Genomic DNA, 13,132 nt, shown 5'->3' with positions numbered 1-13,132 from the left:
GGTGTATTTGAAAATGTTACACTTTGTCGCAATATTGTCATGAAAAACATATATTTATTTCATGCAGAAGTCGTCAGTTGATTTTTTTTTACGAAGTCTGTCTGAAGGAGGTAAATGTCCAAAAATTGTTTTACATAATATAGGGGCAGCTTCTTGATTTTTTATACGCTGAAAATCATGTGTTTGTTTTAATTGAGAGTATTGGCCAATCTAAATATTCTCAATTCACCACACTCCACTAAAACAATGGAAACCACTGCGTTGCTTTGTACGTAACGCAATTAGAGCCCCTTTTTCTAATAGAAAACGCAACTGGAACCATGCGTCAAATAACGCAGCTGTCACTGACTACCATTATTCAGTGATTATTTAGATCAATCAATCAGGTATGTAATTTTTTTTCGAAATATTTGCTTGTATCTTTGTTTTCATTTTTTTATATGCTTCCGACACTCGTTCTCGATAAAATAAAACTCAGAGAGATGCATCTTAGCATCTCTCCGAAAAAACTTCATGTCTTAATCCATGCAGCCACTTGCAATGTAAATAGCTATACTATGTTTGTAGCATCCTAAAACAATCAAAAGGATACACACACATAACATGAAATGCTTACGTGTTACAAAAATGCTTATGTGTTGCAAAAATAGTAAACTAAATTGTTAAAAAGAGTCAGTCTTAAATTCTTACTTCCTATAACCAGTCTTCATTTTGAAGTGGCTTAAATCCTAAGAAGAATTTTATTTACGAAGTATAAAAGCATCGAATACCTGTGCCAAACGTGAGCAAATCTGGTCAACATGTCAACTATTCGTGGCGAATTGAATTTCTCAGCTAACATAATAAAAAGCTCAGTAAAATTGTATCTCAATCCGGATATTTCTGACGTTGTATTTGTGGTCGATGGTGAAAAGGTGCCAGCTCATAAATTTATTCTCAGCCTGCGAAGCTCTTATTTCCATGCATTGATCAGTGGTAGCTTTTCGGAATCATCGCGAAGCACGGCAGAGTAAAATAAACCAGGCAGGAGCGGTTCATTTTCGAAACGTCAAATAAGGGACCTAATACACTGTATGAAAATGAACTCAAATGAACACTGACGTAAATTGAAACATTTTATTCGCAAAAAATGTAGGGCTACTAGATTGTTCAGGTCCTTTGTCAAACAAGCGCTCCTGCCTGGTTAACTTTACTCTGTCGTGCGCGAAGTGAAATTGTGTTGAATGTGCCGTTGATTGCATTCAAACATGTTCTTCGTTACATTTACACCGGATGCGTTTCCCTTCAAGAGATGGATCGTGAAACTGTACTCGAATTGCTGAGTTTATCCGACGAATACACAATCGAAGAACTAAAATCTGGAATAACCTCGTATTTAAAGGAAACTGTAACGATAAACAACTGTTGGACAGCGCTTAACACTGTGTGTTTAAACCAATCCAAAGAAATGGAAGCCGCTGTACTGCACGTTTTGCGTCAAAATACGGAAGCAGTGTTGCAGAGTGATGATTTAAAAACTTTTTCGAGTGGTTCGTTGCGCGCATTATTGCAACGTGATACGTTCTTCGTTGCAGAAATTGACTTATTCAAAGCAGTGCTCAAATGGCGTCAACATAATACAGATGTACCAGACAATGATTTTCAAACGATCGTCTCAAGTATCCGATTCGAATTGGTGGAATTGGAACATTTAGTTTCTACAGTAAGGGAATCAGGAGCTCTAAGTGATTACGGCGAAAACATTTACCAAGAATCTTAATTATCGCAGCGATTGTAGGCCTGGGATAAATGTTGCTACAACGGAATTCAATGCAAAAGTCATTAAGGGTTCAGAGCCATTACAGCTTTTAAATGGCAATGTCATTGAATATGGCGATCTCGTTGGATTCACTCATCATGATATGTGTGGCTCTGATACCCATTTTATTGTTGTGGAACTAGACCATATTTTCATGTTGAATCAGATGGATATGCTTTTGTGGGACCGGGACAACCGCTCCTATTCGTACCACGTTGAGGTGTCAACAAACCAAGAGCAATGGCAACGCATAATCGATCATACAAAAAATTGGTGTCGCTCATGGCAGTTTTTGCATTTTGAAGCTCAGCCAGTTCGATACATTAAGATTGTTGGCACTCACAATACGGAAAACATTTCTTTCCACGCTGTACATCTTGCGGCATATTACAAGAACAACCAACCAACAATGGTCAATGGATTTGTATCTCCTCTGCACAACGTTGCCTCCAAAGAATATCGAGCAAAAGTTGTTAAAGGTAAATGTCACACCGGCGATATGGAATGGAAATACTGTAGACTACGCGGATACCACAGGATTTGTATATCATCAAATAGGAGAAGGAACCGAATCGATCGAAATTCAATTGACTCAACCGTTTCACATTGGATCGGCGCGCCTGCTGCTTTGGGATGGTGATGACAGAACATACAGCTGTTATATTGAAACATCAACCAATCGAATAGATTGGAAAATGGTCGTGGACAAACGAGACGAACGACTTCGATCGTGGAAAGAGTTTACTTTTGAAGGCGGACCGGTTGTATTCTTTAAAATTACAGGCACATATAACTCCTCTGGTAACACAGGATTCCATTTGGTTCATTTTGAAGCACCAAATATGAAAATATAAATTGAGAAAACCGTTATCAACAAAAACTTTAATTTAATTTTGCCATTCAAATCTTGTTAACCGATTAGTAAAGTTTTGTTTTACCTGAACAAAAGGCAGCTGCCTTGCTGAAAATTTTAATCTAGCTTAAGCTTTTTTGTTCCAGTTCGTGCTCAGAATATCAAATAAAAAATTTCAATTTCAAAAGAGTGGGCGTTTCAACTTTGTGCCCAAGGTTTAGTGTAGTACTTGACTTGACTTTCGCAATAACAAGCTTGCCCCTGTGGGCTCACCCATGAGATTATTTGAACGTGAGGACTTTGACTTGAGTGATCACGAATGAAAATCAAGTCCTAATCCTCCCTTTTCTCTCTCCTAGACTCGGTTCATTGTACACCAGAGAACAATTGTGCGCTTCCTCTTGTCGAGCACACCCATTCACATTCGCACTCTGCCTCCGGCACTTTGTGTACGATGAACTTTGTCAGTGGTGGGGCCACTACTTGCATTACTTTGACTTATATACCAAGGATGAACCAAGGTAACTAACTCAACCACCGTCGCTCGATCTATGTGGTCGGACTAACTACACGGCAGTGGGGAGATGAACCAACCACCTGAGCTCTTTCATTGCTCGGAAATTTTTTTGTATCAAATTGGTATCGTGAAGAAAATTACATGCAGCAGGAGACTTACCAAACCACACGTCATACAAACCATTCATTCAGACTCATCGATATTTCATCGTAGGACCATTTTCACCCGTTGGTGGTAATCATTCTTTTGTCTTTCTTATCTTTCAAAAAAGCGTCTTGGCTTGTTTCATCGTATTCCTTGTATGCATTACGGCCAGTTTCTTCAATTAACATTTTGCCAATTGAATCTACAAATAATTTTGTTTCCTTGCACCACGGGCCTAATGTATCGAATGCTAAACCAGCCAACAGAAAACCTGACGCTTTGAGTTTCGTATAATGACTCTGCTTCTGTTGGCATGCTCGTTCAGCCGCTGAACCTGCTACCTTGCTTGTAAGGTGAAGATATGATGCTGCCATAGTGTCGACATGGTGCGGGTGTGACGCCATCTGGTCGTTTACCATCATCACGTGAAAGGCCTATCGGTTCCAATGTTGTAGGTCGTCGGGATTGTTTTGACTTAATTTAATTAGGGTAGGCTAGTACTCTCAGTACTCTACATTAAGAAAAGTACCATAATTAATATGCTTTATCTGTAATTTCGTCGTGGAAGGTGGTGAAATATTAATGAATATAAACCACCCAGGTAACGCCACCTCGGAGGATTTTAAAAACGGATTCTAATTTCATATTATTGTGACAAAAATAATGAGTGCGGTCAAGAGAAATCGACAGATTCTGAAGAATCGACCATACCTGGTATGTACATTCATTGGAAATTTTGACTTTTTCTACTATCACTCGGCGACTAGGTCACCGAGAGCCGAGAGCAATAATATTTACTCGGTAGATCTTAGAATTTGTCCCTCCACCAACTCTAATTTCAAGCATGAGTGCAGCGATTCCCACTGAGCCAGAGCTTGGTTTTCCTATTTCTCAAAAACAACTCATCGGATCTGGCTGAAACTGGTTGATTTGAAGAGTACTCGTGTCTCCTAGCTAAACTAGCATGAAAACCAAAATGGGAGCCTGCGAGTTCTTTAACCTTTTTTTGTGCAGTTGTCTATTTCAATTCTCGGTTTGGACAAAGCATGGTTTGTTAGACGTGTTGTAATGACATTTTTTCAACAAACGTTTAGTGCTGAAAAAATCCAATGAATATAAACCAACCAGGTATGGTCTAATGTCACCTCGGAGGAAACAAGGATTTTAAAAACGGATTCTAACGCACCCCACTTTCATATTATTTTGACAAAAAAATTGAGTGCGTTCAAGAGAAATCGACAGATTTTGAATAATCGGCCATACCTGGTAGGTACATTCATTGAAAAAAAAAATCAACATTACAACAATTGCAACACAAACATACTATTTCAGGCCCACCGTGTTTCATTTAACACCTTCAGTTTCAATCGTTTCAATGAAAACTCGAAATGCTCGAAATAGGTTCTTTCAGAACCTTGGAAATAATCTCATTCATGCAAGTTAGTTAACTTTGAATCATGTCCATTGTGATCTGACCACAATTTGAACCTTTACTATTGTCCGATTGGCGGCACCACTTACACTTGACAGTTCCATGGTATTATATGTATCCACGGTAATAAATAACAGGGCGTAGTGTTTGTTAAAGATCTATATGTGCAGTTTGTGTCTCCAACAAAAGTAATTATTTGTGTTTTAATTTGGAATTTATTGCCATTAAATGGGTAAGTCATCATTCCTCAATTGTTCGACTACGCCAATCCGTTGAAGATAACAAAGAAACTGTCACTTGACGGTGCGAAAAATCCTTTTTTATTTTCATCTGTTCTCACTTCCCACTTGTGTCGGCCATATTTTTTTTCTTCTTATTTTGGCTATAAAACAACTGCGCTAATCTGGAGAAATTCTCCCGATATAACTTTTTTTTATCATTGAATTGATTTTTTTTTCTGTGTAGTCTCGCTCGAAAATAGAATCAATCTCTGCTATCCTTTCTGTGGGAAAATAAACATAAATTTCTATTGTTCGGTGCATCTGGGTATTAGCTGGGTTTGTTTGGATAATAACAAACGGGTTCATTGAATGTGTTGATAATTTTATTAACATGAAAAATCAATTTTCTTGCAAAACATAGCCATTCTTTGACTGCGAGCACAGTAGAGTCTCGCGTTGGAGGCGATTTGATTATTCCTTCCATTCGGTTGTTTGTTTTTTATGACTATTTTTGTACATTTGAAAGATGTTTGCATTGAAATATTATGAATGGAAAGAAATAAACTAAACAGACATGAAGTGCAACCGATATATGGTAGAATATAGTATATTACCGAGAATGTTTACCATTTTATACAATCAACTGGGTATGGTAAATATAAAAACTCACTTTGATTTCGTGCAATTAGATATTACTCCAGGATGTTCTCTTTCATAAATTTATGCATGCATGACTCTTCGAAACTTTACCGAAATTGTATTGCCAATATGAAACTAAACGGAACTCAAAATGAATTCTTCGAATTATGTGGTCATTTCTTGTTGATTTTTAGTGATGAGTCATATCGTTTTTAGTTTAATCGGATGTGCCTCTACCTTGTTATTAATAAACTTTTTATCGGTTTTTGTGTGATTGCGAGACTCTGTACTTTGTAGCGAAACGTATACGTATTTGTGGGGATTGCAAATAATTCTTTTTTTTTCATCCTATGTCAGTGGACAGTTTAGTTTTGTCAGTTTCGTAACACAGTACATAGTTTCGTATTCGCACAAAAACCGATAAAAAGTTATTCATTCGGAAATTATTGTGGTAAAAGGGTATGTGTAGACACCCTCGCTCCTAATAATTCGCAAGTTAGCGGTTCAGGGTTCAACCTGATCACAAAATTTAATTTTCAGTCATGCACTATAAAATGGCCTCTTGGCACAACCAGAATCTCATTGTTTTATTTTTCTCCTTTTCATTCATGGTATTGATAGCTTGTACGTTTCCTTCATCTATCAATAGTATGTTGTGTTACAAGTATTGTAATGTTATTTTTTCAGCACTAGACCCAAGTTTTCCTTACGAGCGGAGCGAGTAAGGAAAATTGGGTCGTGTGCTGAAAAAATCTCATTACAATACGTGTAACACATCATGCTTTGTGCCAACCGAGAATTGAAATAGACAAATGCACAAAAATTCAGAATTTTCATTGTAAACAATCACTCTTCGAATTTGATCGATCACGTTGCTTTGCATTTTTTTAAAACGAATGCTGTAATAACTCATACGAATTTCATTTCAACACTGGTTTGAGTGTTGTAATAAGCCATGAAAACGGGTGTTGTAATTTTGGACATTTCAATCTAGTTATCGATATTGAAATCCGTCGTATTTCAATTCTCGGTGGCACAAAATTTATTTTGACCAAAATTCACCAATTTTGTCCTTTTCATTCACTTGACTGCGGGTCACCAATAAGTCTACAGTAGCTATAAATGGAATGATTTCCATGGCTTGAGTTGTAACCGTGTGACATTTTGTAAAATTATCAAAATGTCATCTCAACTTACAGGCCTACAATAAAAAAGAAAACAAATCCGGCATGCTACAGGTGAGAATTATACACAAGCCTTTTTAATTCTTGTATGATGCTGCCAACACTATACACAAATCATTTCACGTCTCACAGAAGATACGGATTAATTATCGTTTCGTTTTGAGTCTGATGAATTATTTGTGTTACTTCTATTTACGCTAAACAAGACGAGTCAATTCAGAAATAATTTTCAAGAAAATACTCTACACCCAGAGCAGACACGGGTGTGTGACGGTAGAATATACGTGGGTTTTTATATCCAACGTGTTGTTTCGTAATGATGAAAGATGCTTCACAGCATAAACTAAAAACCGATTCAGAAATAAGTGCAGTCAATGATGAAGCGAAAGTTGATTTGAATAATGGTCTATGATATGAATATCCATATAGCAACTCATTTGAAACCTGAATCGAATTCGTACACTTGATGTCACTTTCCAGTCTTTACATTATTAGAGTCTGTGGCTAACATTAGAAGCCACTGCCCTGGCAGAACCTCGCTAAAATGTTCCATTCATAAATCCCTTTATCAAAAATTTTGCGTTGGCATACCTCGTTGACCTTTCTAAATATGAGCCAATTTGTGGCACATATCTTCATTATTTTGTTGGACAACAAAACAGTGGTCGAATATTCTGTGTTGAAAGGTCCCACAGCAGAATCGCTCTTACGTCATGGTTGTGTATCTAAACGATATCTAAAATAGATGTGTGCCACATCAATTTTTTCGTCTACCGAAATCTGGTTTCACTTGTTTGTTGTTTTTTATTTATATTTTTTCACCAGCAACAAAAATTGAAGTGTTTTCGTGTATATAATAATCATACTGCCTCTATGCTAAATGTCCTCATGTCATTAGTTAATCATTTAAATTTGCTACAATCAATTCATAAAATAATATTGAACCAAAGAAATAATAATTAAATTCACAAGTCCATGCTCACCTTACCAATACATTTTTATGCATAATTATGTGAAATCATCGTGATATTTTTAGGCCCACAAAACTGGTGAATGACTGACACGATCATACGAAAATAATTCACGTAAACAGAGAATTATATTTTCCATTAAAAACCGAAACGAAGCTAACACACCAAACGGTTGAAAATTGTTTTTCCTCTGCTTGCCTCCTTCTACAAAATCGATTTCTTTAGCAATGGTTTAGTTGAGATCGGTTAGTCGTTGCCGTCGCTCCGTGCATTCGTTTTGCATTTAAAAAAAGAAGAAGAAGAAGAAAAACAATCTCTTTCGTTGGTTTCGTGTCTCATCCAGAAAATCTGAACATTTTGGTGTGCGTTTTTTTTGTCTCGTTTTCTTCGTTGTTTGTTGCAATTTTTGTGTGGAGGATAGTGTAATGCAAAGAAAAACTGCGGTAATTTTCGTGTGCTTAGATTTTCCAAATTACACATAGGTCTGTGCACGTCGATCGAACGATTCACGGTAGTTTATTCGATAATCACAGTGAATAAAATCTCCATGTACCATATGAATAAACAAATTTATTTTGCTTCGGATTTTCCAGCAAAAAAAAAAATCGCCGTACTGTGTGTATGAGAGTTCAAACGTGTGCGTGAAATTAGGTTCATTTACTTTTGTACAAATCGAATGACTTTTGTACAAATTAAATTCTTTTTTGTACACAAAAAATGACATTTTGTACTTAAAATTTCCATTTTATACCATCCATTTTGTACTAAAAAAAAACCATTCCGTACTTAAAAATTACTTTATGAACACAAAATGTAATTGTTTGTACACTGAAAAATTGGCGGAAATGTGCCACAGTGTACATAAAAAAAAACATTGTACCCAAGGTTGCATTCATCAACCACTTTTTTAGCGACGCTATCGCTACCGCTAATTCATTGGATTCGCTTAGTAAAATTAAATGAGCGCGCTAATCCCCCGAACATTCAAGGGGGGATACTCCCCCCTTGACCCCCCTCTGCGGGGGCTGCCGCCCCTCGACCCCGCTTTTTTATTTTTTCAATTTCTTCACGGCCTGCGGCGCTGACTCTTCCATAAAAATAATAACATTATTAACATTTGCGATGGTGTACGTTCTTATATGGATCAAGTGATTTATAATTACAACCAATTACAATTTCTATATCTTCCAGTTACAATAAAACTTGATATATGATCTAAGCTACTCGATATAGTCGAATATACTCGGTCGGATATAGTCGAAGATACTTGGATACAGTTGAATAGTCTCAGATATGGTCGAATAGTCGAATATATTCGGAAAAGTCCAAATAGTCGAATATACTCGGATAAAATCAAATAGTCGAATATACTCGGATACAATCGAATATACTCGGATACAGTCGAATAGTCTCGGGTATAGTCGAACAGTTGAAAATACTCGGATATAGTCGAATATACTCGGATACAATTGAATAGTCGAATTTACTCGGATACAATCGAATAGTCGAATATACTCGGATACAATCGAATAGTCGGATACAGTCGAATAGTCTCCGGTATAGTCGAAGAGTTGATAATACTCGGATATAGTCGAATATACTCGGATACAATCGAATAGTCGAATATACTCGGATATAGTCGAATATACTCGGATACGGTCAAATAGTCGAATATACTCGGATACAATCGAATAGTCGAATAGTTAGATGCAATCGAATAGTCGAATAGTTAGATGCAATCGAATAGTCAGATACAGTCGAATACACTCGGATACAATCGAATAGTCGAATATACTCGGATACAGTCGAATAGTTGGATACAATCGAATAGTCAGATACAGTCGAATACACTCGGATACAATCGAATAGTCGAATATACTCGGATACAGTCGAATAGTCGGATACAGTCGAATAGTCGGATACAGTCGAATAGTCTCGGGTATAGTCGGAACAGTTGAAAATACTCGGATATAGTCGAATATACTCGGATACAATTGAATAGTCGAATTTACTCGGATACAATCGAATAGTCGAATATACTCGGATACAATCGAATAGTCGAATAGTTGGATGCAGTCGAAAAGTCTCGGATATAGTCGAATATTTGAAAATACTCGGATGTAGTCGAAAATACTCGTATTAGTCGAATATACTAGGATTAAGTCGAATATACGCGATGTACTCGACTGTACTCGGACATACTTAAATATAGTTGGATATAGAATTTGTTTTCTGATGTTTTCAGCTGTGGCCAATTTTGCTCATACAGATACAATGTTTTTTTTTATGTACACTGTGGCTTTTTTCAGCCAATTTTTCAGTGTACAAACAATTACATTTTGTGTTCATAAAGTAATTTTTACGTACGAAATGGTTTTGTTTTAGTATAAAATGGATGGTACAAAATGGAAATTTTAAGTACAAAATGTCATTTTTTGTGTACAAAAAAGAATTTAATTTGTACAAAGGTCATTCGATTTGTACAAATAAAATTAAACCGTGAAATTATTGATTTCTATTCTCGAATGAGCACCAATGTACAGAAGTCAGATGTGAAGCCGTGCTCTTTGTGTGAATTTTCTTGTGTTTGTCAGTTAATTAAATTGAATATTTCCCTGATCAATTACAACTTTGTCGTGAATATTGAGACTCAGAGAATAGTGAACAGTGTGAAAAAATTCGAAATAACTTTCATTTTGTTGAATTTAAGTACATTTTAATACAAAGAACGAGACTGCTTCTACAATTATCGATCGATTTGTTCTTTTAATAATTAAATTGTGTTATCATCAACAACATGCAAAATATTTTATTAATTTCCGCTTGAATGGTAAGTTCAATTCGATTGATACTGAACCAGAAAAATTGTGTTCATTGTAACATTTATCGAAAGAATGTCAAATCCAATGCCAGAAGTAATGATTTATAATCGAAATTCACTACTTTCCGTACCATACAGTACAATGAAAAAACTTGTTTTATAAATATGGACACAGTATGTTCACGCTAACCATATGAACTCTTTAAATCAGCAATTTTTTTTTCTTCTCTTAATTCTTAAAATAAATAACTCGCATTCCATCCAGTAGTGCTTTAGTGGCATTTAGGTGCATTTAAACATCGTTTGATTTGTTTCTGTAGGATGTTGGAAAAATTCATTAGTACACTCACTCGGTTTGCCTGTGCTGTGAAAAGGGCGTTCCATGCGCTTCGCATTGTTAAGTTCAGTTTACACTGAAAATGTAATCAATTCGTTCCAGACTCAAAATTTTGTTTATGATGGTAAATAGAATTTAAAATGGAGTAGATAGCGAAGATGGCGCCGGTAGCATAGCTTATCAGTGTTTACAGGGTAAAGGCAAACAAAAATTCTTCATCAGTAAAACGTTTCTTTTTTTTGTAGATAAGTTACAGATAAACGATGGTTGTGAATGTGTAACTCGTCGATTTATTTCGGTATTGGTCCTCAGTAGAAATGAAAATTTCGAATTTAAAAATCTTAAAAATACTGGTGACCAACACCTGACTTTGATCGTTTAGAAACTTTTCGTTGGGGTCTCTATCGTGTATCCATCCAAGCTTTAATTTCGATTTGTGTGTGGCAAAAAAATCTTTACTTTCTATAAATGTCAGATATAATGAACATCTCCTTAAGGTAGGAAATTCTCCCTTCCTATTATTATGCTTAAACGAGTTTCTCAACTATTAGTAATTTTTCCGCTGTGTTACAGGGCAACCGTTTTCGCTAATAAGATCATGTTTTTGAGAATAGATTTTGACCAGACAGTGCCGGGCTTATCTTTTTGTTCATACACTGCGCTATTCTCGGCTCTAATATAGTAATTGTATCGTCATAGAAATATTTATATCGTAAAATGCTTCTCAATTTTGTATGAATTTATGTTAGAGAAAAATATATATTGCTTTGGATAGTGGGCGAGAGTATATGTGTAAAATAACATATTTTGTAATTATCTAGAATGAGAAAAATATTCTTCGCACACACATAATTGGGTGTGCCGTCCAATTACAACATTTTACTAAAACGTTGTATATGTGAAGGTGGTTTTCCTGTACCACATTTATCTAAATGGAACCGATCGAGAAACGTTTTTGCTTTTATTTTACGAAAATCACTTTAGGCCATTTACGAACGCAGTGATAGCGTACAATATCAAAAGTGCATAGTCTCAAGTTCAACGAACTATTTCATTGATAAAACATAAACAATTTATTTATTTATTTATTTTCGAACTGTCTGACGTTTTTTTTTTGCACTCATATACGATACTGCCACTATCTGGCTGGTGTCGTTTAGTAAAACGAAAGAAAAATTTCATGACTGTATTCGTAAACAATTCAAAAAGATTACTTAACAAAACCTTGGTTTGTGCTTGACTTCTTGATTTATGTCAAAAATATTATGTGTTTTCGATGACAATTTATTTTTAGGACTTTTCCGTTTCGTGGTTTTTTTTTCGGTTCAGTGTAATTTGTAAATAGTATGATAGTACGGAAAGTGTAGGTGTTGTTCAACTATTTTTATATCTTGGCATTGTATTTTATAGATAAACCGCCGCTTCACCTTAACCAACAGATATCGCAAACATATCGGAATAAATTTCGTTTCGTTAAGTTTGAAGTGTTTATCTGGACCTTTGCGACCCTAGTACTTAGCAGTCTTGTAAATTGATTTTAATTTGACTAGACAATTTTGACGGGTTAATGTTGCCTAAGACCTTACAAATGTGTTAACAAAAACTTTTGGATATAATTATTCAGTCTCTCTCAATTTTCTCAGTGTCTTTTCCAGTCCATTAATTTACCAATTAATTCACAAGCGCAGAGTTTTGAAATATTTTTGATTGGAATGTTTACTAAGTAGCTAATTTTCTTAACAAAACTATTCAAATTAACGTCACAGCAATTTACTTATCATCACAATCAATTTAATGTTTTATGATGTTTGGCACGAATTATTTTAAGTGGTTTGTATTGTACAAACAAATTTCTCAACAACAACAAAATTAAGTAAAGGCGATTTCAATTAAGTTGAAACGGAGTCCGATGTGTGTCAATTGATTACACAGACGTTCGGATAGTTGTATGGGTTGAAAATGTTCATTTTGATACTACACAGTCTATCCTGTTCACAAATTTATTCGTCGGTTCTGTTTATCAATTCAATTTTTATCGAAAGAAACGAATTTTCTGGATAGGTGAGCGAGAGAAAATGTAATTAGACCGCTGAGAATCAATACAATGTTTCATGTTCTAAAATTTCGAATCTACAACAATTCGCCATTGCTTTTGATGGAAATTCTTGTTAGTGGGAGACTAAAACTTTAAGGAGGAATACTTGTTTCGACTTTA

General features: G+C 35.5%; 2 protein-coding genes across 11 annotated transcripts in view; both read left to right on the top strand.

The window, feature by feature from the left end:
* Nucleotides 1-662: 662 nt before the first annotated feature.
* On the top strand, nt 663-2,146 carry LOC119073624 (BTB/POZ domain-containing protein 9-like). Of its 2 annotated transcripts, none has more exons than XM_037179210.1 (2): nt 663-993; nt 1,203-2,146. In XM_037179210.1, exons 1-2 carry the CDS (start codon nt 801-803, stop codon nt 1,757-1,759), a joined length of 750 nt encoding a protein of 249 aa, XP_037035105.1. In that variant the 5' UTR covers nt 663-800; the 3' UTR covers nt 1,760-2,146. The 2 variants fall into 2 exon arrangements, with proteins under 2 accessions (XP_037035105.1, XP_037035106.1); XM_037179211.1 differs by having other exon boundaries at nt 663-1,000; nt 1,210-2,146.
* A 2,704-nt stretch (nt 2,147-4,850) lies between these two features.
* Nucleotides 4,851-13,132, top strand: part of LOC119073425 (talin-2) — a 33,507-nt gene continuing 25,225 nt past the window's right edge. For 3 of the 9 annotated variants that reach the window (XM_037178878.1, XM_037178879.1, XM_037178880.1), the window contains exon 1: nt 4,851-4,976. The gene's annotated coding sequence lies outside the window, so the exon portion shown is untranslated. Of the gene's footprint in view, nt 4,977-10,299; nt 10,590-13,132 lie in introns of those variants that run through there. The other 6 variants (XM_037178874.1, XM_037178870.1, XM_037178871.1 and 3 more) reach the window with 3 other exon arrangements.

Source organism: Bradysia coprophila, unplaced genomic scaffold (genome assembly GCF_014529535.1).
Source record: "Bradysia coprophila strain Holo2 unplaced genomic scaffold, BU_Bcop_v1 contig_138, whole genome shotgun sequence".
NCBI classification, from domain to species: domain Eukaryota; kingdom Metazoa; phylum Arthropoda; class Insecta; order Diptera; family Sciaridae; genus Bradysia; species Bradysia coprophila.
The sequence above is the reverse complement of the archived record's forward strand: the minus strand, read 5'-3'. Positions and strand labels throughout refer to the sequence as shown.